We start from the raw sequence: 23,549 nt of genomic DNA, 5'->3' as shown, positions 1-23,549 counted from the left end.
CAATTTTGGTCTAACCCAGTTATGTCAATATGAAACAAAGACTTTATCTTGGATCTAATTTAGCAGTTTTGCTCTACAGAGATAAGTCCACATCATGATCAATGGGACCGTAAAACTCCTGATGCGGTTTGTAACCTCTCCTCACGGGTTTGCAAATAACATGAAACTCACCAGAAGGAAAAAAAAAAAAAAAAAAAAAAAAAAAAAAAAAAAAAAAAAAAAAAAAAAAAAAAAAAAAAAGGGCATTTCTTTCATTTACACTGCGATACATTCAGATTTCTAGTCAAATTTTCTTTTTGATGTGCCCAATTAAAACAGCCTCTCAACAATACACCAAATCCCCCATTTCTTGTACATTTTCCTTGTCTTTGAACATGAACAAAATCTGAAGAACCCACATATTCCCTCTGGAGTTTGATTCCCTCAATCTAACACTTCACATTTCAACATTTCAGGAAAACACTACTGCCAAAGGGCCCAACTATGGCATCTTCACACAGACACCACAAACAGCTCAACTGCAGGCACTGACTTGGGCACAGACCAGAATCCAGCCCTAATTTCTTTTGTCTATCAAACCTTCTTTTATAAATGAACAAAATTGTATTTTTCACTTGCAGACATTTACTGGAATAAAAGTACAAAACAGGATATAATGCCATCAGTTTTTTTTTTCAAGGAAAACCCCCTTCTTTCCTTACTTGGTGGACACATGGCAAAACTAGTATTTATCTAAATTCTTCAGAAAGCTTGAAGTGACACTTCATAATTACAGTATAGTTCAGCTCAAAGACGAAGTGAAGAAAGAAACTTCCCCACAATCCTTTACATAAACCTCCTCCTTTCTTTCTCTGCATACCAGTTGGGTTTGTATTTCTATTCCAGTTTGTCATAAACACAGCCACCTTGTAACCCTTTTTATCAAGCAATCTATGCACTACCTAAAAGTACACTACACTCCATCAGACAAGCTATAGGTTTACATTATCCAAACATTCCAATTCTGCCTGCTCAGCGCAGGTTGTCAATAAATGCAAGCAATTGCAAACAGCAGTGTGTGTTTTTTTCCTTAAGAGAACACTGATAGGAGCCTGCCAGTTCTGCAAAATAACCCTTTGCAATCTCTGCAGCTAATCTGTCAACAAATTACTATTAAAGTCATACCTCCTCAAAGTTCAAAAGCATTCTGGATTAGACAAAGACACTGAGTTTTATACTCGTGGGGCAGTACTTGAAGTTACGGTATCAAAGTGGATGTGGCTATTGATGTGGAGAGGTTTGTATTTCTGCCACCACGCAACACAGCACTTGGTGTCTTGCTGTTATACATCAGGATTCAACTTTGTAATCATTCTCTTTGTTCAACTCATAGTCTTGTTTCACTGCTAATAACGTGAAGAACACTTTAATGAATAGTCCTGAGGATAAAAATAAAATGCAATAAATAATATTTATTTATAAGCTTAAAAAAAAAAAAAAAAACCCAACCTGTCTAGGACTGAGGCATCAAGCCTTCTATTTGAGTAGACGTCAGAAACCACTGAAGCAACTACAGCTGTGATCATGAACATTAAAAGGCAGTTTGTCCCTATGAGTCTTTATTTATTACTGCTCGGTAGGCAGGAGTCACCCTATCATTACATCCCTTCTGCCCAAACTTCCCTCGCCCAGCCTGACCTTCAGCTTGTGGGTCACTCCAACACCCATTCTGCACCTCCCAGATGTTTTTCATGATGCCTCAGAGCCAACAGATGTTGCCAGACTCTGCCTGGAACCCTGTTCCCAGGTTTTCTGTTCTGCCTCTGTGGGCACTCTGAGACAAAGCTCCTGAGCCCCCACGACCTGAGCCCCACACCAAATCCCAGCTTCACCTCTTCAGGAAGTGCAATGATCCAGGAAACCTTCACGCCTACTCCAGACTTCATAAGCAGGTCACCAAACCCCAGCCCACTCCACCTCATCCTGACAGTCCCTGCCATGAGATGCTCACCTCTGGCACCTGTGGAGTCAGCAGCAGTGGGAAGGTCACCTCTCCCACCCCCAGCAGGGGCCAAAATACTGTGAACAAAGGTTCTCTTTCCCTTATCCTTTGGTTCTGAGGGTGACTTCTATATGAATTTCCACTTTTACCCAGCTCTTCACAGGCATACTGTCCCTGAAGAGTCACTTGTATTGCTTTGCCTTTCCTACTTTACCACTATAAACATCAGTTGGAGTTACTTGGCTTTATTATAAATACCAAACTCATCCCCACATTTGCTACTCCCAGCTTAACAGTACATTTTATGAGATTTCTAATGCTGAAATAATTGAACATCACATCACTGTCTGTCTCCTTACATGGCAGAATCACCCTAACATGACATGGGAAGCATAAAACTTGTCCTACAAATCCTCCCTGTACTCACAGCAAGAGTGAACACACCATACACTTCTCCTGCAAACATATGAACATCTGTGGTGCTCCATATTTTTCCATGGTAGAATATTTACAAGTTTGCAAACCCATTAAAACTTCCTAAAAAAAACCCTGAAGTATTTCTGTTTTCCTCTCTCATACTAACAAAGCTATTAGTCCCAATAAATTCATAAATGCCACCAAAAATGTGACCCTGAATTCAGCACAGATGCTTTTACAGGCCACTGTACATGCAGGTTTCACTGTTCTGCCATACTCATCATGGGAACACACAACTAACCACAGCAGCAAAGCTCAAACTACCCACCACTGATTTTTTTTTTCCAGACAAAACAAGTGCCAGGTGGCAAAATGAAAAGATTTGAATGAAATGCTCTTAAGAAATAGCTGTTTAATTCAGAACTCATTCATTTGTATTGAAGGAGTGTTTTGTAGAACGCATTCTGTTAAGTGACCTGAGAGCATATGTTGTATACGGAGAAACATCTAAACATTATGCTCCATGTTTTATGTGTATCTGTAAATGCTTGCATTAGCTGTCTGAAAACAACGGGGTTTTCTTCTTTTCAGCGTCTAAAAATGTTTTCCAAACACCAAGATTGATATTTTTATGCTAGCTCTGATTACCCTCTTATTGTTATCAGAATTTGGTTTGTTGGTTGTTTTTTTATTTAATAACTGTTTTAAACTTTGCAATCAACTTGCTTTATAAAAGAGAAACTCCATGGAGAAGTTAGTCATCAAAACCAATTAACAGCAGAATTCAAACACAGAACATAAAGGTCTTTGAAGAACTTGGAGAAAAGCAAGATCCCCAACCACATTCACTGTACTGGCAGAGGATAAATAAACTGCAAGCTAAAATCAGAGCTGTGTGAAAACAATCCTGAGCCTGGCAATCCCACTCCCAGCCCTGAGCACTCGGCTCTGCGCTGGGCACTGTCTGGGGAGGGCTAGAAGACTGGGAATGAACGGGTGCCACCCCTTCACTGACCAAATGGGCAGCTAATTGACACCAGCCATTACATGTGAGGTGACAGCATTATCTGAGACACCCTGAGATGGCTGTGCAGAAGCCCTGGCACAGGGTTAGTTAGTGGTGGAAAACCAGAGGTCTGAGCCATTCTGGTCCACGGTGTGCACATGTCTGCATGATGCCCCCTCCCTGCTTCTCTCTGCACAAAGCCTCACTGGAAAATTCCATAGTGCTCCTATGGAAAACACCGTGTAATTAACTCATTTTCATACGAATCCTTTTTTAGGACGAGACCTTTGTATTGAACATATTTTACTGTTCCACTCCTCTTCTACTGTCCTATATTAATCAAAGCTGTAACCCCTGTTGTCTTTGCACTACGAATCAGAATGTGCCCCTGGCAAAGAATGAGGGAAAAGTCAACAGGAATTAAGTTTCAGTGCAACTGTTTACTCAACTGTGGCCTGCAGTTATTGAAATTTTATCCGTGGTTTTGTGTGACTACTGCAGTAATGAATTCAGCATGGCTGTGATTTTCTCACTGATGGTATTCTCACTTCAAGTAAAAACCTGTAGGACGAAATGATTGAAACGACCAAAGTCTGTGCATTTAGTATCATCCATTTTTCTGACTTGTTTAATTATGGCAGCTTTCTGTCTTAGGTTGGCAAACGGAGTGCCCCACTCCTCCTCAAGCCTTCACTTTGCTTTGTTTTTGAGCACAGGTTTTTTTTTCTTCTCGACAACAACCTGCTAAAAAGATCACTGTACACTTAGGGGAGTCTTAACCAGCTGCCAATCGCTTATTTAAAAGGTTTTAAGAATCCTTATTGCATTAGAGAAAGTGAGGGTTAGGTGTGAGTGTATTCACCATGGCTCTGCTGCAGCCTTTGTTCCCAAACACATTAATGATACATGCCCAGCACTTTGGTGTAAAATTTCCTCAGAGGGCTTCAGAATTTTATCAGGGAAAAGAATAAAAGCCAAAACGTATTATGTGGATAATTTACACTGGTGAATTCGGTCACTTCGCAGAATGTACACTAATTAAAACACCAAGGCAAAATGCACAATTGGGTTCTTCCAAGTTGAGGAACACTGACCTGGATGTATTTATTTATTCATTCTGACGTTTTGCGCAGCAGATACCTCTGCAGCCTTCCTCACTAATAGAAAACATTTTGTTGATAGAGGTTGCTAGGTTATATTAAAATTTGTTGCAAAAACAAAACTTTAACGTTAGTGTGTTTTCCACCCAGTGACAGATTTTGGAAACCAGTTATTTGTATACAGCAGCTCACCCAATCGCTGCCACCAGACTCAACACATACAGGCAACGGAAGCAAGCCCTGATCTTTGGGTGTTTCCAGGGAATGATTAAAAAGGAGCCCCGGAAGAGAAGTCCAAGGTTTCCCTTTACACCAACAACTGCAATCCCCTACAGGCAAAAAACCGCACAGAAATGTCACAGGCGAGTCCTAAAAAGCATCCTCTGCCTGGCAAGTACAAAGGGTTTGGGGAGTGGGGAAGGGGGGTTGTTTTAAATGCTTCACGCTTTTTTTTTTTTTCCTGTAGGTAGGAAACTTGTAACGCATCTTACAGTACCTGCTGTTGCTGGAGATGTGCTAAATCTGCAGCCCCAATTTCAACGGAAGGTGTCTCGCCGTTTGATCTCACTTCCCGCAGGCTGCACTCTAGTAAATGGTTGCCACCGCTCGCTCCATTCTGAATGGCTGAACCGTTACTTTTTGTCTCAGTCCCAGATTCTTGCATCATGACTCAAAAACCTGAAATAATTTAAGGGAGGGGAGGGGAGGGAGGGGGAGGAAAAAAAAAAAAAAAAAAAAAAAAAAAAAAAAAGCAGCTGTTAAAACAGTTGCTGTATATAAGGAGACATGCCCTGTTTTAAATCCTGCCAAAACTGTAAACATATGTCATTTTCCTTCATAGGATTTATCTTTCATTAATGTTCATGCTACTAGTTTATGTTTATTTATCCGTTGGTACAGCTATAATTTTAGTAAGTTAGTTCTCTTCTAAATATAGTATTATTTGCTCAACATCTTTTTTCCCTTAAAGAAAAAAAAATATTTTTCAACGAACACACAGAATCCATAATTAAATTTCTCTAGTTACATCTGGATGCTTTCCTTTGAAACAGATGAGTCATTCTTGGCAACATATGATGGACAATATCAAAAATGTGATATACACTGTGTAGGGGCACGGAGGTGAAGCAGAGCACTCACTATTTTGGTTTTCACTCATACCATGATAGTGCCAAATTAGCACCTTTTATTACTCTGAAGCAATTTAGGCTTAATCTGGGATGTGCTGAACCATCATCAGTTTTCATTTCAGGAGAACTGCTACAAATGCTCACAGAATTAGTCTTGTGGGCCAAGTTTTTGGCTATGGATTTGGTCTGGATTTGGATGCTCTTACGGCATTACAGTGAAGAGCCTTCCGTGTTACTTGGCTAAACATCATCTCAGCAGCCACAGCTCATTATCTCCCTTCAGCCAGCCCTCTCAAGTGACTCTTGGTGTCAGCCTGTCCCTGGGTGCTTCACACGCTGTGTTCACCAACAGGGCCAGTGGGTCACAAGCCTACAGTGAGGAGAAGGACAAGCACCCACCTCCTTACCCCAGAACCCCTGGGATTTACACACCCCCAGGAACTAACATCAGCATTTCTGCACAGGACTCCCCACACAAGTCACACGTGCTCGTTTTCAGCTGCAAACTGCTACCTCAGAGATATTATGATAACTTGTTTTTTAAGTATTTCCACCTGCAAAGCTCCAGCTTCCAGGATTTAAACGCCATTAACCTGTCTGGCTTCCACCAGCTCATCCCTCCTCTTCCCCCCCTACCCAGGGGAGATGGGGTATGGAAAGCCAAGCTGTGTGCCCCAAGTGTGCTGCCCGCCCTACACTAACCACATGGACATGTGAGCCAAATGCCCCTGCTGCAGGGTAGTTCACCTCAGAAGGAAGATGCTTTATCTTCAGGAAGAACCCATTTGAATTCAGTAAACCAAGCACATGGATCATAGTAGGATAGATTCAAACATTCTGATTACATTTAAATAAATCTCAGCTGGTCTACGGGAACTTCTTTCAATCTGTTTTGTTAAATCTTCAAATTATGCCAGGTGAAAAAAAGGGCTTGGAGACTCATTATAAAGCTTCTGTCAACTCCTCTGTAAAAGCTCCAGAGATCTAAACAAACCTGCAGCTTTCCCAACACCACTAGGAAATGCTTTTGGATTTTAACATGATCCTGCTATGATACACACCAAGTATGGTGTGTTTTTCATTTTCAGCACTGTAAGGAAAGCCCATAAGCATGATAAGGTCTAAATAAGTGTTTACATCTAACAGGCAAGGCTGGATTACGCACCAGGCAGTGACTGCATGGCACGGGTTGTTTTGGAAAAAGAGACAGGAGTTAGAATCCACAGACAGCTCCCAAGTCACTCAAAGATATACCAGGCAATTTTTATATGCTACACGGCTAAAAAAAGGATTTACCTCCTTTACCCCATGACAAATCAAAAAGAAAGAACTGATGTCATTTTCTGCTTCCATCCAAATGCAGAGTCAGGTCTCAACTGGAGGAAATTGAGCACTACATTAATTTACCCCAGCAGCAGATGAGGACAAGAACGACCACCAGGAAAGATTGGGCTACAGGGTTAAAACCAGAGGCTCATGCCTTTGACTGTTTTGGGGCATGATGGTAATGGTGGGTGGAATGTCCCCACCTCACAGACCAAAGCCGATGGAGGAAGGACACACTCAAGAATGACTGGAAGGTGCCTCCAGCAGCCGCTGTGGTAGAAAGAGATGCTAAACCCCATGTGCCAGAACACTAAAGAAGTACATCTCATTTTCCAAAAGGGAAGTGAGAACCTGGATAAATAAGCAGTAGGGTCAGAGGAAGCACCAAGCAAAGCTCAGACAGCAGAAAGAAGAATGTGCACCACTGAGGAGCAGATCCATCACTGCCTGATCACGATTTGTTGGCTTGCCCTTCTGAGCGAAATATCTCTGGGACACAGAAAATAATTCACAACTAAACTGGTCAAGAAATTATTTATTGTCTCTAGGACTGCAAAATGGTCCTGGAAAGAAAAAAAAAAAAAAACAGTAGAAATTGCAACAATTTTTCTAACCTATAGGACCAAGAAAAAGATGGATTATTTATTGTATATGGTCAGAAAAAGATCATAGTTCTTGAGAACCTTTTCCATGACAAATTTCATGCTTTGTTTTACCTTTTGAAGAACCCCAGCCAGTATTAGCTCAGCTGCACAGGGCCCTGGCCCCTCTGCTGGTTGTGACCACCCTACAGACCCCAGCAGAACTGGCAGCAGCTCCCAAAGAAATGAAGCTGGAAACAGAGTTTGTCAAGGGACCATGCTTAAACTTTCAAAAAATTATTTTAAAAGCAGAAGTGAACATCTTTAAGTAAATTTTTCTTTAAGAACAGCAATTTACAAGCAGTCAACCTCTATATAGCTTAAACTAGATGCCTGTACAAAACAAAAGCGCTTTGTTAAAATACCTCTGATAGAAAACTGGTATTTCACGGGAAAAAAAGATAAAACTGTTTATTTCTTCACTGAAGTCAAATGTGAGTTGACATGAATAATCACAGTTTGGCTTGATCATTAAGTGTCATGTCATGAAAAATCAACCTGTGAGAGCTTTCTGCAAGAATGATTATTATTTGTCTTTTTGAGCACACCTAAATGAGCTGAGATGATCGTACACCGAGGATGGCTGAGATAATTGTCTCTTCCCAGCACAGAGGAGATGAACTTACAGGAGCCTATTACTGAAGTTTGTCATTCAAAATTGTGAAAGAAAAATGCAAAGCAAGGTTGACTTTATGCAACATAATTAGGTTCTGTGGGAACTGAACTGCACCTCCAGGTGAAGTATCACAAACCGTGACTCTGGTCTGAATACAACCAACACAGTGCTGGAGAAGCTGCTATGCATAGTGATTTATTGTAAGAAATAGTAACACTCCACAACTGCTTCCATGACAGGCAGGAGACCTGGTTCTGACTTCAGAAATTTAACAGTAGAAGAGTCCACGTCCATCTCATGTGTTCTAGAAAGCAGAATGATTCTCTTATCAATTCTGCAAAGAAAAATGCATTTTTAAAGCTTAAAATATGTGGGTCATTACCAGTGCAAGTATCTTTCTTTTTTCTATATATATAAAAATTCGATGATGTTTCATGTAATGAGGGATACAGAACGATTCTGAATTATTTAAGGTGACATAAGATTTTTTTTCCTATGAAGGGACCAAAGGTAGGCTGCAGTACCAACAGCTTGTGAAACCTTTTCCTGAAATCAAGGGGCACATAATAAAAGAGCTGTTCTGACTTAATGTCAGCTTGGTTTAAAAATTTCAGAACAGTGATCAGTTTCTTCAGATTTCCATTTTAACCTGCACAGAACTTTTTCTACCTTTGATGCACAGTCAAACACCAAGTCAAAGCCCTACAGCTGGGCCCATCTCTTTAGTGAATATGTTATGTTCAAGGTAATGGAGCAAAATTTCAGTGAAGTGAAATCAAAAGAAGGCACTCTGTCAACAGGAGGACAACAGCTAATCATCTTCCAGATGATTTGGAAAGAAGCAGGGGACAGCCAATTTCTTAAAAACACGGTCAAACATAGGTCAGATGTGAACCTTGCCTGAAACAAAATAATCTTTTTGATCACTCCAGTATCTGTGTCTTGAGGTAAAAAAAAATAGAACCTAAAGGAATCTTAATTCTGAAAAAGTTCTTTGCTAATGCATTAAAAATAAGTCCATAAAGTCCATAACACCACCGAGACAGATGCTGCCGATACACATCTCAGCTCCACTGGCCTATTAAGATGAGCAAGGTTAAGCATGGAGATTAGTAGGCAGGAGGTGGGCGCTGAAGTGTGCCACTGCTGCAATTCTGCTACCAGTATAGTTTCTGAAGACTAAGCAGCATTGTTTAATCTCAGCATGAGGGAGGATTTACTGACTGAAGCACCTGTCAGAATAAGGACCCACTCCAAGTCTGAAAGACTAAGGGACTGATATTCAGATGTCTTTAGATGCCTCATCATACACGGAGGCATCTGGTGAGGCATTTTTAAGATTCCTCAATAAGCACCAATCCATATCTTTAAGCATATCATCACCTTTAAAAAACATCCCTGGAGTCTTCTGGCCTTAAAATCCCTGTTTATAAATGCTTCCAGACTCGACGTGGACTGCAAATTCACAATGCAGCCTGTGTGTTTCAAAGTTTCTTCGAGGCTGATGATTATATTTTACATGTTAGTACTTGGAGGTGTTTACAAATACATATATGCACATAAGGATCATTAAGCATTTCCATCCCCTGGGATCAGTGGTAGAGCAAAAATGTTGTCATAAAACAATCTTTCTTTGCCACATTTGTGAAAGATTTTAAGCTAACAAAAAGTTCAGTCTTTATTCCAGGGCAGTTAATTAAGGTTGACCAAGTCAGGCAGAAGTAAATTAACTTGGCTGATCAATTATTTATATGAAGCAGAATAAATGCCCTTAAAGAACTTGGCCCAGCCATGAAAGGACATGTAAATTAAACACAACACAGATTTATAAAATGTACTTCTACTTTTATAGGCAGAAGATTCAATGCTAAAATCAGTTTTAAGTGAGTGATCAAATCACTCGATCTAGCCCAAAATTCTCCAGCAGGCATTCTAACCATACATGCATGGTTTAGAAATAAAAGTTCTACCTATTTGTCACAAGCAGCTCCCCAAAACAGGCCCAGGAATAATTTTAGGGCATTTACCTGGGTAATTATTAAGAACAAAACAAAGCAAAACAAAAAAAAACCCAAACACTGTTTGGAAGAATTCCACAACAACGTAACATCGCGACCACAGGATTTTACCTCTCGAAAACGAAACGCGCTCCGGAGTGCGACCAGCGAGGGAACACAGAGCAGGAGCAAAGCTGCTGCCTCCCCACAGCACAGGGACACACAAACACCCTGCAGCACCAGCCTGGCACTGCTGTGATCTGCAATGAGGACCCCACAGCTCTCCCAGGAGACCCCTGCCACACTCACAAGTGGTCTCTTTTAGTCTTTTAATCTTTGGAGCAAGTGCCTTGCCAGGAAAAGCACCTCAGGCTCCACATCCCACCACCAGTAGTGAATTTTTCCAGTGAATTTTCCATGTTCTGATGTCCCCCAGCTGATGCCAAAACACCCATCTCCTCCAGCTGACACCCTGTGCCTAGGCTGGTGAGGCAGCCAGCAGCACCATCCCGCCATCCATGAGTTCAGTGAAAGAAAAAGGATTCACTAGTGGAAATTAAAAGCCTTGTGTAAGGTAAGGCTTGATGTGCCGTGGGGGAAGGCGTACAGATGTTCGGCTGCTCATTTACTAAATTACACCATGTCACAATTAACTGTGAATCAGCCAGCTTCACATGAGCAGCTCAAGGGCTGCCACCACGCTAAGTGCAGAAATAATGCCGGGGAGGGAAGTCCAAACTAGCCAGGTGGACCAGATGACTTCTCTTTGCCTGTGTTTGTGGTTAGCACGACTATTAGAGAGAGCTATCCCAACATATGGCACGATTTAACTAAATCAGATCATGCTGAACTCACCAGCCTTTCTCAACTTACAAACCCCTCCGCTCTCGTCATTGCAGATGGGTGAACACCCGTCATGCTTTTAGAGTTTTCAGTAGCCGTCATTTATCCTGCTGACAGGGTGTATTTTAGGTATAATTATGTACTAACTAACTATAGATCAACTGTCAGTACATTAGGGTACTTTTTGGATAAAACTTCATGCTTACCCCTTTGAAGGCCACTCGCCTACACACTACTGGTGGTTGCTGAATTGTGCAGGAGTAGGAGAAAGGAGAAGGGGATTCAAAGTGCAATTAAGGATCATCTTTAGGAATCAACCAAAATAGTAGCAAACAGAGCAAATCAGGCTTCGCTGTCCTAAAAAGTGATGCTGAGTCACGTCTGACAGCGGGGTTTGGAGGAGGAGAGGCAAACCTGGAGCAAGGCAAGGGAAGGAACATGCACGGGATGTGTGGAAAGAGGAAACAAAGAGACAGCGACGAGGTGAAATCCTTTGATATTTCCTCAGCTTAAAGAGGTAATTCAATGCATTAAAATGGATCCTTGAAATTTCAAAGGATGAAACTCGCACAACAAAGATTGTCGAGAGTGCTATTTTCTAGGATTAGAACAAAAACGTATTGGGATTTGCTATATGATCTTACATCGCTGAGCAAGACTGTACACTTGCTGTTATGCAAGCACCATCTTCCAATAGAGAATTTTCATAATTATAACAGAAAGGCGTAAATTTTCTAATGCATGGCAGTTCAAAAAGTAATCAAGAGAATGAGCCTGAGGGCTATTTTAATGTATGCAAAGCTAGTGACCCACAGTAAATGGGAGGTAGGCTTCAATGAATGCAAAGTAATGCACACATACTAAAGACCTGGTCTGATGAGGGACGGCTAAAATTAACACCCAATTAATTTCCGAATTGACAAACAAATGAAAGCCATAAATCTACTTTCTCATTAATTTTCTTGTGGTATAATTTAAAGCAGTAATATGAGGGCAAAAACTGAGCATTATCCATCATAAATATCAAAAAAGATAGCACTGTAACACCATAAATTATGCATATTACCTGTTGTTAAAAATGATTAATGTATTATCAACTTTATCGTGCACTGTATATGTCTAGACGTATCTGAAATTTCATTTAGTGCTTAGGAAATAAAGGGTCCAGAAGAAATGGGATCACCCGCAGCGCATCCTTGGCTCTGCCTCTTGACACTCTCACCTCAGCTGGACTCATCCCAAGCCTTGGGCCAGTGGAGTTTGAGCACATGGCAGAGGTGATGTGCTGGATTCCCCAGGAAGGGAAACAAACCACACTGCTCCTGGAGCATTCCTGCAGCCCACGGCCCTGGCACCTGGTTTACACAGGGCTGCTCCCCTTCCCTGCCCTGCTGACGCTGGGGTAGAGCTTCTTGGTGATGCAGAGCCATGGGGAGGGGACGGAAGTAAAAGCAAGGAGCAGGAAAAAGTGAAGCTGTAATTAAATTCAGTGAATGAAAAGCCCGTGCTTTCCAAAAGTGGTGGAGTATAACACCTTGGCCAAAAGAAGGACACGGGTTGCCTCACCTCCTCCCTGTGGGTCACGATGGTGACCAGCCTGGCTTGTTACCACTGCTATGGGTTTATGTCCACTTGACACCCTCCAGTCCCCTGAATGGCAGCTTCACCTACTCCTGTCTAGAAGCAGCCAAACACAATTTTTAATTTATTTAACTATATGCAGTGGCACAGCCTATTTCACTGCTGGGGTGTGTGGCTCACACTGCCTGGGTTCCTTCTTTCCAGCAGCAGTGTGTTATCATCAGGGCCACAGCAACCCAAAATCATTTGGAGGCAGCTCAGTGAAAGGCTGACGGATGCTCTGCAAGAGCTGAAATTTAAGACTGCTGCAGTGAGGAGAAGGCAAGGGGAATCAGGAGCCTAATCCCACTTGTGCCACACTGACTTACTGTGAAATCATGGTCAAACAACTTAAGTTGTCAAAGAACCAGTCAGTGCAGTTACCCCTAAGGAAGTCTCTTCTGCTGAGGGCATTGCTGACCACAATCAGTAAGAACAGAGATTAAGCAAATCCAAGAAGAATTAATCGAAACAGACATTAAAAGGTTGCCATTTGCTCTCTTCAAAAGAGCCAGAGTTGGTCACCAAGAAAAACCAGTGCTCTAAAACATACCAAGCTGTGAAGACAACAGGTCTCACTCTCTCCCATGAGGTAAGACCCAAAGCATTAGACAGACAATGGACAATTCAACTGTCCTCAAATCAGATTTTCGCATTCTCCCTTCATTTTACACATGCACACAGAAGTTACTCCCAGTCTCACCTTGGATAAACAAACCCCCTTTGCAAAGCCAGCTCTATCTCAATCTACGCCTCTCAGCTTGACAGCTATTAAATCCATATTCAGCATGAAGCTCATGCCATAGATGCATAAAAGCTCTAGAGCTGGGCCACTTCCAAGTGACTGGCAAATATGATGTAATCATTTACATACCATCATCGGCAGAGTGAGGTTCCTTCCTCTCTCTTGGGGAGAGCTGTCTTTCAGCCGTGAACTTGACAGAAATCATCCTTACCATCACCGGGAACATCGTTTATTTGGAAGGGAAGGAATGGCGAGTGGCCAAAAACAACCCCCAAGCCAAACCAGGAGCCATAGTTCACTGTGCCACGCGATTCCGTGACTGCTACCACACGGACACGAGCACCAGAGGAGTGACTCCTCCAGAAGGAAGCTCACAAGAGCAGCGTGGCGAGGTGCAGAGTTCCCTGTGTGCTGGCCCTGTGTCCCTGGGGAGGTACCCACCTGCTCATCCCAGCCCAGGCATCACGGCAGTGTGAGGCTCCCTGCCGTTCTGTGCACAACAGGAACAGAAACTGCAGAGCTGCTCTCACAGCCAGGACTTATTTGTTTGCATGCACACTGCTCTGAGCTTGCATCACAAACTCTTGCAGCCTGCCTCACAGAAAAACAGGTGACTGTTCAACCAAATAAAAGACCAAAGTTGCATTTAGTAAATACAGTCAGTTTGTGCCAGACAGCAGCAGCACTGCTACAACAAGATAACATGAAACCTCGTACCAAGGGCTGGCTGTAGATGAATTAGACTCCCACCCTCCATGCACATCTCCATTAAAGAATATCTCAACTCCCTAGCAGCCTCCAGAAATCAAAAACCACCTCAAAGCCAGGTGCAACTCTAACAATTCTGCACGATGCCATTTTCACTTCACTATTTTCACTTTGTTCATGGTAGCAAAGGTTTGATTCATGGCAGTAACACAAGTCAATTAATGACCAGCTTGTCCACTTACACACTTCAGGAACCTCCAGCTCCCCTCCAGCCCTGACACTGCTCCAGCAGCCCAAAGGAGCAGTATGTCTGGACCACTGATCCAAACTAGGGAATACAGTGGATCACATTTCTATGCATATTTTGTTGTCTTCTTTGCCAAGGGATGAAAAGGACAATTATTTAATTTTATCCTTTCTAAGAATTTGTATCCAAGTAATCTTAATAAATGAATTCATGTATATAGGAGCAGACAACCCCTTCATATTTTAACAAATGAATTCACATATACAGGAATAGACAACACCTTCACAACAAAAAGAGTTAACGTCTCTTTTTCAAGGTCACTCAAAGAGGGTTTACTCCCTTTGTGTGAAAAGCCCGAGCCATTTACTGTTAGTGCTAACAGGTCCTGCCTGGCATTTGAAATCCAAGCCCCACTCAGAAACAACAACAAACAATAATTTTGAAAAACAAAGATGGTGTGAGCGAGTTTTTCTTGCTCGTTTTCAAAACAACCCAAAAGCAACAACTACCAGGATGGTAATTAGGACTCCCAGAAACCAAAGAACAAACAGGCAGCACAGAGAAATTAGCAGATGTAAACGCAGTTTTCCAGTTATAAAAAGAAGAAAAGCAGCTTCATCATCTCACTTGCAGGAGGAGGAGCAACAAAGCGCGTTTTTAAATTTGGTATTTTCTCTCCATTCAAAAGGCTCTCCTTCTAAAACAGATTTTCCTCAGATCTCCTCAGAAGTAAAACTGAAAGCTTTGCCTTTTCCAACTCCATCGAGGGCACATGCATCAATTAAAATCCGACATGAGAAAAGAGGGAAACCAAAAAGCCCCCGACCAAACGCTGACAATAGAACACAAGGTCGTACTTTCGGGGTGATTACCTGGTTCATAGCCCTATACCTTTTTCCTAGACCTTCTACCTCCTTGTTTGCTCCATGCAGGATTTTCTAGCCATCAGACTTCTACTGCTGTGCTAGTCGTCTTGCAGGAGTGCTCTCTCCCTTCTGAAAAAAGCAAACAACTGGATAGATATCATTACACTAAGGAAATCTCTTGGAAAAACCAAACAACTTGCTAATCTTTCTAGCCCCTTCACCCAAGTTAAAGATAAGCAAAGCAAACCAAAGTGAGTTTCAGCCACATTCCAGGGACAAGCTCCCCTTTTTCTCCTTTATCAAAATCCCAGCATTTAAAGGTTTTTTTCCAGACCTTGCAGGATAAACTGCTGCTCACACCCGCAAACAAAGCAATATTTGTTTAATAACTGATTGCTGCCATGGGTACAGTAAACAAGGGGCCCAGCATTTGTGTTTATGAACAAACACATCATCTTGCAAGAGCAATTTAACATTAACCAGGTGGAATAATCAACAGATTTCATAGGTGACACTCGGGGCAGGACTAATGTAAACAGAGCAGGGAGGAGAAAGGGGCCACTCTTAGGGAATCAAGGTTGAGGCAAATGCATTACAGAGTAAACAGCTGGGAAGAACTCAAGACAAACAAATAGTCATTCTTCTGACATTTCGAGAAGCAGAAAGGTTGTACGTTACATGCATCAGCTGCTGACCACCATGAAATCAAACCAGTTGGGGACCAGGCCTTCTTGTTTACACAGTGCCATGTTTGCTTATAAACAACAATTTGCTGTTACCAACCTCGCATTACTCATTGCATAAACGAGCAGATCAAGTGAAATCCTGTTAACTCTTCTGTGGATTGAGGGTTTTTTCCTCCCCTTCAACAACAACAAACAAAAAAAGCCTTTGCAGTCTTGCTGTGCAACCTCAAGACAACAGGCAGCAGGGGAAAATACAGAGCTGTGCATCTGTTCCGATAAAGGGGAAAGAAAGGAGCTGAAAACACTTGAAAGTGTTTCACAAAACAAGATTTACCGGCCAAACCACTGATGTGAGAGATCCATTTGCATTAAAAAAAAAAGCAAAACCCAGAGAAACAACAACTGCAAAAGGTGGGGTGCAAAATCTTCATTTCACTCCTAGAACAAACAAGCAGAACAACAGCTTTCGACACAGCCCAACCTGCCCATGGCCACATGTCGTTTACACACACACCCATGGCCATGCCAGGGCCCTGCAGCAGCAATGAAGCCATGGTTCAGCCCTCTTCCCCCTCCTTTCTCTCTCCCACCCTCAGCCCCCTTGCCTCTGCCTCCCATCACCATTCTCTGATCTTTGTAGATCTCCCCAGCTCCTCTTTGTTAACCCAGAAGTCCCCTGGATGTTCTTGTTGCAATCAAGACCTCTGGCCCCCAGCTTCTCCCCGTGGCTTTGTGACTTTATTCCTCAAGGTGCTCAGGACACCCAAATCCCCTGGGTCTGCCACCTTCCAGAAAGCTTTTCCTGCCCCATCTCTCATCCCTGTAACACTCATGAAATTTCCTACTGCAGGTTCCTCCAGGGAGGTTTCTCTAAGTTGTCTATCCTGAACACGGATTTCGGGGAAGATCTGAAGTACAGGGAGAGAAGATGGATGGTCCTAACGGTAGAGGTTAATCCAGGGCTCCGGGCTACATTCCTGCCCTGACACAATCCCTGCATGGGACCTCCATGGGTCTCTTCATCCCCCTCCTGTGTAAAATAAGCCCTTTAAGATGTTGTAGCAGTCAGGTGGGGTTAGTGGATGTAGTTGTGGGCTATACCACGGGTCCTTTTTGCCTCCCAGCTGCACCACTGTCCCTCCCTGATTCACTCCTACCTTCTGATGAGCACCAGCATCACCGCCAAGCACTGAGGAAAATCATCACAGTCTCCAATCTATGAAGCATCCAAGGTCACAGCTGGCCCTGGCACTAATCTCCCCTCCCTTGCCATTTCATGTGCAAACAGCATGATGTCCAGAAGCCTCCCCCCTCATCATTTTTTTACAAGTTTTAGAATATTTGTTACTTTTTTTCACAGCACAATCCTGGACATCCACAGCTGGCCAAGAACCTTCGTTTTCTTTTTCAGAAAATATTTAGCCTTTTGTTGAAGAAAAAAAAAAAAAAAAAAGAAAAAAAAAAGGTTCAAAACCATGAAATCAGTACAACCTACTAATAAGACAGGTATTTAAATAAAACCCAAATGCAGTATTGTTCAGGCAACTGCCTATTTTTTAATACATCAGGTTGACAGCATAATAGCAGGCAGGATGAAAGGTGCGACTCGAGGACGGGGTTGGCGTCCGCACACCAGGAAAACAGAAGTGCTGCCCCATTTCCTGTGCTGCAGCAGAGTATTTCTGATGTCTGGGGCTGCCGGGGACTTAACTCTGAATTAATGATTACACACAATACCCTCCTTTCTCCCCTCCCTGCAGGACAGCGAGGGCCAGCCTCACCGAATGACTGTGGGCAGGCAGGCACGGGTCACGGGGGATTTAGATATTTCACAGCAGCTTCAAAAATTTAGACACTGCAACCTGAAGGCTTCTGAAAACATCAAGCTTCACATAAAAGTCCTGATATTTCCCTACTTGAGACAACTGCTCTCACCTCAGCCGTGCTGCCTGTTCCACGCTCCTTTTCCAGCACGTAAAATCACAGTTTATTCAGTACAAAGTAACTACACTATGATAAAAACTATAAGCATATCATTCAAATGCTTTATTGGTCAAATAGATGGATGCTTTTATTAGTCCAACCTTTTTTGTAATGGAGTGCCACTGATGACCCAGTGTTAGCCTCATTCCCTGCTATTAATCACACTTCTAAGAGCTCATTTTGCTTTAAAATCTTAAGAAATTGCTATAATTTAAAGACATGGAGTCTACATAATGGGAAATGCTTCACAGATTGTATCATTCCATATAACACAGAAATTTTATGGCAATGCTGACCACGATACCAAGGTATTACAAAACTTGAATAAAATATTTTATGAAGAAAATCTAAATGTAAACTTCCTTTTGCATTTGTGGTTTGCCACATCCATAATGTTTTAATCACAGCCTTTTGGGAGTTGCAGTTTTCAACTGCATGTGGCTTACACAGATTAACACTACAAAAACACTCCCTGAACAAATATAAACAGAGCAAAACAAAATTAAATGAAAATTAAATAAAATACAAGGATGGACCATGAGAGAAAGACTGCTCAAGCTGTACTTCTGAAATTTTCACACAAGGCATTTATCCTTTTGTCGACTGTATTATCTTTTTCCTTTTTTTGCACAGGGAAAACAGATGATGTTTACTATGAAAAACTTTTATGACAAAGTGGAAGCATCTTACGAATTTACCTACACAGAGAATTAAATTAATATAATGGTGGTCCTAACCCATATTATTAAAATGTACTTTGCAAAATGTTTTGACAATGTTGACTGCTGCAGGAGGGAAAACACATTTAAGACAATTTCAGCCAAATGCAGAAGCAGAAGCCTTTCATTTTTCAAATGCAAAGTAAAAAGCATCTTTAAACACCTTCTCATGAAAGAAAATGCAGTGCAATTATGTTATATGGCACACACAAAAGCATGTTCTTTTCCTCAGTTCTCTAACAAGATATTAGTACCTCCTGGCCTTAGGAATATTATGTGTAAATCACATCATATTCATAGTGTCTGAATTAATTATAATAGGAGCTGGAGAGAAATGTTAACTTTCCAGGTTGTTGCTAAGGATTAGCCCTTGTTTACAATTCTGTATTTATAGAACAAGAAAAATTTGTCAAATGAAGGGCAAAGAGGAAAGCAAAAACACAAATTTAGCTTTGATTTCCAAACAAATCAGATCTTGCAACCATTCCCTGAGAAGAAAACCACAGTTTTTAATGTGAAGATGCAAATGAGTCTCAGAATATAAAAATGTTTTATAATTCTGTGCATTCAACACAACTAGATGTTATTTAAAGAATTTATGTTAACATTTCTCATCCGCGCACAGCAAGTCCAAGATGCTGCAAACAGCATCTATTTAAAATGGATCGTGTTGCTGTGGGGCACAGGGTAGCTCAGGAGGCTGATGCAGAAGGGAGCAGGGCATTTGGCCCCCTGGCACCACACTGGGATTCAGGGACTGCTCCAAAAGGGTTGACAAGGCAGTGAGCAGGAGGAACAAGCCCCTTGCCTTGAACAAGCAGGACACTGGCTCCATGGAGATGTGCAGAACCATCCTGAGGGAAAGTCACGACTCTCAAAAACACTGCAAAGGACACAATGGTCTTCCCAAATGCAGTGAATCTGTGAGGTGAGCAAACACCTTTAAGAGAAAGGCACTCAGGAACCCATGGAAGGTTCTTCATGCCAAAGATGGTATTTCTGGAGAGCCCTGCGAGGCTGGATGGCTGAAGGCTCAAAGTCCATGGGATGGGTCCCAGTGAGCAGAGAGCCAAAGCTCTGCAGGGACTTGCAGGTCTCGGCCACCTTGGCAGAACTGGCCAGGGAAGTTTGTACTGCTTGCTATTCTGAGGATAAAGAAAGCACTTCGGCCTCCAGCACTTTCATTTCTTTGCACAAACAAAGGCACACCCACTACAATTAAATTGCAAAATCCTTTTCATTAGGACTTCTTGTTTTCACACACTTCAAGACTTCCAAGTCCTGCAGTCCCTCTCATGCTCCCATCAGTGTGTGCTGGTGTGTGGAAAACTAAGCAAGGGCTCTTTAGTGGTTTCAGTTTATGGAGAAGCAAATGGAAAAACGCTTTTTCCCCTTAAAAAAACCCCGTAACCACCAACTTCTGAGCAGGGTGATTTGCAAAAACGCTGAGCATCCACAATGGAGAGCATCTAACCCCCCGCAAGAATCAGGCCCATAACACAATATAAAAAAATGCACTTAGCTAAGCTTTTGTGGAAACACAGATGGACTCTTTGCCTTGCCCTGTCCAAGGGCTGTGGCTCTCAGATTACAGCAAGGACAGCACAAGGCATCAGGGAGACCAAATGTGTCTGTGCACACTGGTTTGTAAGCTAAGACACAAACACACACACACACACATGCTATCCAAGCACCCAGCATGCCAGTTCACATCAGCCAGAAGAGAATAAGTGGGACAGAAGAGGTGCCTTCACTCCCCATTTTTTCTTGATGTTTTCTTTCCCAAGAATAGCTCCAGTCTCAGTCCAGAGCAAGGATTCCACCCCATCACATTTCTGTGCAGGAGATGTGTACATGCAGCACATGTTCCTCAACAGCCACACACATGGATCCCAAGCACCCAAAAATACAGTTGGTCCTCTCCACACTGGCCCAATAGAGAAGCGGGAAAAGAAGCGTGATTTTTTTTTCACCTCAAAATTTCATCCTGTGCCTGAGAAAACTCCCTAAAAAAGCTCTGTCAAAACCAATTTGTTTCTAACTCCCCCAAAAAAGCACATATGCCTACTTTTGAGTCAGGATGCAGGGAACCGAGTTCTTAATCCCTCTTCTGCATTCACCCATGGCTAAGGAGCAATGCCCACCCCAAATCCACCATCAGCCACGGCTGGGAGAGGGAGAGGCAACAGCAGAGAGGATCTGCAGGACACCAAGAGAGCCTTTCCAGCTTGTCTCAACCAATGACAGTGAACAATCGTGAGCACTCCTGTGGCTGGCTGTACCTTTTTCCATGCATGATGCCAGTGGAACAGAAAGCCTCCCAACAGAGAGCACTGTGGCCCCATGACCTCTCCAGAACCAGCTGTTCAGCCCTGGGCTGGGAGGGTCCTTCACTGCCAAAAGCTCGGCAGAGGTTGCTCCATGCTCCAGGAAATGGCCTTTCTGGTGCTGAACCCCCGGCAGCATGTGGAGGCCGTTTACAACCAGAAATGAGTGTTTAATGTTCAAAATCTGCTCTGAAGACTGTATTTGAACATCTCCAGCCGCATGCAGGTGCATGGTCCCACAGATGTGCTGGCTCCTGAACACTGTAGAGCTAAAGGCATGTGGCTTCCTGCTTCAAGGGCTTGTGAAAGAGAAGGATACACTCTATTTACAGCCTATTCCAGACAAGACTATTCAATGTCAGGATGTGCTGTAAGAGGGTAATTTGCACCCTAAACTGGATTGTACGATACCGCAGTCACAGACCGTATGATCTCTTCCTTTGGATTAAAACTGTTTGCACAAGTCAAAGCAGAACAAGGAGAGTAACAAAACATACAGTGTATTTTGTTCTCCACTGCAGCCACATATTTCAACTGCCTCAGCCGAATTCTTAGAGTAAACACAGCTTTAAAAGAAAATAACTTGAATAAAGAGCTTCTGGAAAGTTCTGACTGATTATGCATGCAAGAATTCTGCTACTGCTTCCTCCCATCATCTGAAAAATAAACCAAACACCCAACTTCCACAACTATCTACAAAAGTGCTATTTTTCTGAAACATGTTACAATACTATCTGAGGTCTGCAAGTTATAATGAATGCATCTTGTTTTGCAAAATACACAGAGGAGCTCAATTAAATGAACAACTGTAAAGGAAATAGAGCTGATAAAGGAATTAATGCTCTGTGTGCCAGATCATAACATAACATCTAGGATAACAAAGCCATGTCAAACATGCAACCGCTGAAGACTTTAAAAAAACGAACTAACAAAGTTAAACCCCAAAATATTTAAGCACACGTAATCAGGATGTGCAAAAGCTATTTTCAATAATTGACAGGGGAGCATGGGCAGCAACAAACAGATCTCTTGCAGCCGTTACTTCAAGACTTACTAAATACATAAAAAAGACGGATTGTTTTGTAAACGACCACCTGCTCCGCTGGCGATCCGCTCCTTTCTCACTGCCCAACCCGCGTTTTTCCAAAAGACCACGCTAACCCAGTTTCCCATCCGCCAAGGCATGGCTGAAATTACTTCTCAAGTCTGAGTCTGCAGCTCGGTCTCCTTTTTCCTCCTTCCCTTCCCGCTTGCCTGTGCCGCTCGGGCTGCCCACACGCTGGAAGGCAGCCGCCAGCCCCGGTGCCTGCTCCGGCTGTCGGCACACACGACACCGGTGGGAGCACAGATTAGAGCTCAGCCGGAAGGGAGACAGTCAGGGTTCTGCAAAAACCTCGCACGTCGGCTTTTCTCCTTTCGCAGTTGGCGTGTGAACTTGTAACTCGGAAATTGCAAGTTCCCACCAATTTTTTTGGCAACTCGAACGTAATTTTTAGGAAAACATAGTATGCGGCTTCTGGCACGCGGAGCTACGCGCGAAGACTTTTCAGACAAAATATGCAAAGGTGATGGTCTCACAAGACTTTGAGGGCTTGCTGGATGGAACACGGTTTGGAAGACAAGAGTACAAAATTCCGACTCCCACAAGCAGTAATAAGAATCTGTGTTCAAGCAGCTCCACAGACACTTACTCACAAAACAGGCATAATATCTGCATATGGAACAGCCTCAGCAATGTGATGTACCCACAGTTCTGCACCATACAGCAAACTGGGCACCTAGAGACACCTAAAACAGTCCTTCTCCCACACTTTTGACTTAAAAGGCAAGATTACAGGCACTTTCTGGCAGCCTTGAACATCAGGATACTCAGGGGAGAGGAGGGAGGAAAATACTTTAAATTACAGAGATGCTAATCTCCCACTATTGATGCGTCCAGCTATTCATCAAGTTGCTTCAGCAGAACATCTGGCTTGAGCCACAGGCCTTGTGAGCAACATAAAAAGTCCTTGTTGGGGCTGCAGCCTCTTGATGTCAACACAATAAACACCACTACTCGCCCTGCTCCTCTGGACATGGACTGCATGAGGGTTCCATGCACCTATTTGTATGACCCGGCCAATGGCAAAGACTTCTGCCATCCCTTCCTCCTCTTAATAGACATGGATTTAGCAGAGGGTTTATTTTTTTCCCTTCTTTCTGCAAGACCTTTGGTAGAGGTATGAAGCTAGGGGAGCTTCTTCAGTCACTCCCAGCACTGCTGACCCACACAGAGTATACAACAACGAAGATCCCGTGGGTGGCAGCTGCAATTACCACTACGGAGGGGAGGGATACAAGGGAAACAGTATGGACAGTGTCAGAGTCCCATGCACCACAGCCAACAGCTTCAACAACACCAAATAAACACAAATTATTAATTACCAACATCACGGCCCATAGATGGTCATGGCTCACCAAAGGCGTTCAGATGAAGAACTGTAGTGACTTCAATTAAAGGGTAAGACGCACCATGATTAATACAGCCCCAACCTAATTCTGTTGAACTGAATGTGAGAGAACACAGACTGTTCTATTTGAAAAGGCAAATA

The 23,549-nt window shown here is 42.8% G+C and overlaps 1 protein-coding gene across 8 annotated transcripts in view; it reads right to left on the bottom strand.

The window, feature by feature from the left end:
* FOXP1 (forkhead box P1) overlaps positions 1–23,549 on the bottom strand; it is a 391,357-nt gene that overhangs the window by 159,804 nt on the left and 208,004 nt on the right. For 7 of the 8 annotated variants that reach the window (XM_066327180.1, XM_066327184.1, XM_066327183.1 and 4 more), the window contains exon 4: positions 5,001–5,182. In XM_066327180.1, the coding sequence (XP_066183277.1) occupies positions 5,001–5,171 (171 nt within the window). In that variant the 5' untranslated portion in view covers positions 5,172–5,182. Of the gene's footprint in view, positions 1–5,000; positions 5,183–13,863; positions 13,939–23,549 lie in introns of those variants that run through there. The other variant, XM_066327181.1, reaches the window with a different exon arrangement.

This window comes from Sylvia atricapilla, chromosome 11 (assembly GCF_009819655.1).
Source record: "Sylvia atricapilla isolate bSylAtr1 chromosome 11, bSylAtr1.pri, whole genome shotgun sequence".
Classification (NCBI taxonomy): Eukaryota; Metazoa; Chordata; class Aves; order Passeriformes; family Sylviidae; genus Sylvia; species Sylvia atricapilla.
Note: the sequence above shows the minus strand (reverse complement) of the source record. Positions and strands in the feature narration are given on the sequence as shown.